The 2,568-nt window shown below is 49.6% G+C and overlaps 1 protein-coding gene across 1 annotated transcript; it reads right to left on the bottom strand.

The window, feature by feature from the left end:
• Positions 1 to 336: 336 nt before the first annotated feature.
• CC1G_05893 (hypothetical protein) lies at positions 337 to 2,011 on the bottom strand (the record flags this gene model as incomplete). Its single annotated transcript, XM_001831742.2, has 6 exons — positions 337 to 374; positions 664 to 988; positions 1,197 to 1,217; positions 1,445 to 1,547; positions 1,819 to 1,842; positions 1,980 to 2,011. The coding sequence occupies 6 exons, from the start codon at positions 2,009 to 2,011 to the stop codon at positions 337 to 339; spliced, it is 543 nt and encodes a 180-aa protein (XP_001831794.2).
• Positions 2,012 to 2,568: the final 557 nt, after the last annotated feature.

Genomic DNA, 2,568 nt, shown 5'->3' with positions numbered 1-2,568 from the left:
CCTTAACGACGTCGACAACACGAACTAGAAGCGACTCGGAGAAATGGCGGGGGAATATCGCAGGGTCGCGAACCGGATTTTCCTTATCATTATTACAACATCAGGGCATCGCAATTACTTAAATAGTCGTTCGGGCTGCTATAATTATAACCGGTGCTCGGAGAGTATCGAAGGATGAGCGTGTAACCCGTGCAACGAACCTGGGCTTATACGCTTTCCCATGTCTAGTAGACCCTTCAGTTGGAACACTACTCTGTCATATTCCCAGGCCTTCAGCGGTATTGCGATTCGAGCGCTGGATATGTTGACAAATGATCATGCTATGAATACCCCATTTCACGCTAATCTAAGAGGTGGAGTCTCATGCAAACCCCCTATAGGAGGTTAGACGCCCGTCGAAAGTTATAATAGAGTGGGTTCATATTCGACGCTGTCCCCTCGTCATCGCCGGAGAAATGCTTTTGTGTCTGGCAGAAATTGGACTTCCGCCAGTTCCAAGGTTGTTGGGTAATAGGACTTGAAAAGATAAGAACGCACAATCTTAAGCGCCCACATTCTCTGGAGCCGGCCGGCCTGAGCCTTGCAGAAAGCGGCATCGAGCAAATACCCCAGAATCATGGTAGGATTCAGAGCCAAACCTTGTAACACTACTTTACTACTTACTATAGCCATGGCCGACAGGATTGTTCACCTTAGGAAGATTGTCTAGCAGATCCGTACTCGACGTGGGAGGGATATGTCGCCCCTCTGTTCCGATGTCATTCATACTCCTGTCTTCTGTAAAACTGTAAGCCAGCAGAAGAATAGCGGGGACGAACTTAGACTCTACTCCAAGCGTTCTCTTCGGAGCGTCATGTGCCTCTTTGGATGACATGTTGCTCCAATCTTCATCTTCAGTGGGAGCATGATGGAAGGAATTCTCTGAGTGGGCGGCAGCATAGCCCGTCGGCGGAACGAAGCCAGGATGTGATATGATTACGTTCAATATCTATAGTTATTTTAGAACTAAATTATAGTATCGTGGCTGCGCATACTAGCATCCTCATTTGAGGGTGCAGCGGTCCTCTTCATAGAAGGTACTGATGGGAGTATCTGGTGCAGATCCGAAATGATGGTGCAGACTACTAATTCAAGTTGGGCGAAATCAAGGGTCTACGAGAGTCGTGACTATCTGCAATAGGCTGTTTCCGATTCACAGGCGAGCGTTCTCTGTACTCCTGGATGATCGTGACGATAGATACTCCGTGGTCAAAGGCTGATAAGGGAAGCGCCGACCCTAGGCGCTCCCCACGGTCACCAATACCACCGCTCACCTTCAAGACCCCAATACCGTCGAGAAGTGTTCATGACCAGCTTCCGTTCAATCAATCGCTTAAGAATCCCACTTGATTCTGCACGAGATTTCGATTGGATCGGAGACAGCGACTCAACGTGACTTGCTTACTGTTTCGAGTTGAAGATACTTCTCAGGATCAAGGTCATGACTCGGACGGTCGTAATAATGAGACAGATAATAGTCCTTTCGATAGATTGTGGGTTGTTGGTACCTGTATTGCAGTGTCCCCAGCAATAACCATGATCAAACGAGTAGTATGGCTCATGTAGACCTGTGTCGACGCATCATGAAAATGTCAAGTTCCATACCTGGTGGGAGACCCAGGTCCGTCCGATATCTGGGTCTCCGAGCATATATGCCCCAGATATGCTCAACAGCTAGTAGTTCTGAATAACTATGGACCAGATTTTGTTATGTTTGCTGTCTGTGAGAATACATAGCTGCTGTAGGCTAGGTGTAGGCCAACTATGGGACAGACTTACTTTCCGGGATAGACGTGACCAAAACTGGCCCAGATATGGGCCAGATATCATGTCAGCATAGAGCTACAGGAGATTTGGGGCAGACCTGGTGCTCAAGAAATGACGCAAAAACTTGCGCTCAGAAGTATTTTCCTCTAAAAAAATAACGAGCAACAAGGCACCGGTGACCGGACAGAGCTCTAAATTGCTGCATGTTCGACGCAGACTCTGAACGTTCGAAGTCAGTCTGGACTTGGCCTTGGCATTTGATGGAACACGTGAGCGTGTCTCAAGACCAAACAACCGGCTACAATTAAGTCGCTCGCGCCTCCTCGGAGAGTCCTCGTCGTTTCTTCCCTTCCACCACCATCGTCGACTATCAGCTCTGTGCAGCGACCATTCTAGCAACCCGCCCTTACGGATTTCGTGTTTCGTGGCCCTCGAGTATGTTTTTGACATATAGCGTGCGGTCTGAGGACGGAATTCGGCGTCGCCAACGTCAGGGAGGTGCGGGGCGGGTGTGAGGGGCATTGACGCGAGAAATGGGAAAGGGCGAGCTACTCATAGACCTCTATCAGCGCGGATGTGAGTGTATGCGTCCTTTAGTCCTCACGGTGGCCACTGAAGACACACAGAACGTTCAGGAGCATCCGAATCACGACGGGCGGTCGGCGCTGGGGTGAACACGCAAGTGGATGCTAGGCGAGCTTGTGGATGGAGGTCACCACCGCTACCCATTCTTTTTGACAGAATCTGATGACGGTCGTGCGG

This window comes from Coprinopsis cinerea, assembly GCF_000182895.1.
Source record: "Coprinopsis cinerea okayama7#130 chromosome 7 map unlocalized cont3.7, whole genome shotgun sequence".
NCBI classification, from domain to species: domain Eukaryota; kingdom Fungi; phylum Basidiomycota; class Agaricomycetes; order Agaricales; family Psathyrellaceae; genus Coprinopsis; species Coprinopsis cinerea.
Note: the sequence above shows the minus strand (reverse complement) of the source record. Positions and strands in the feature narration are given on the sequence as shown.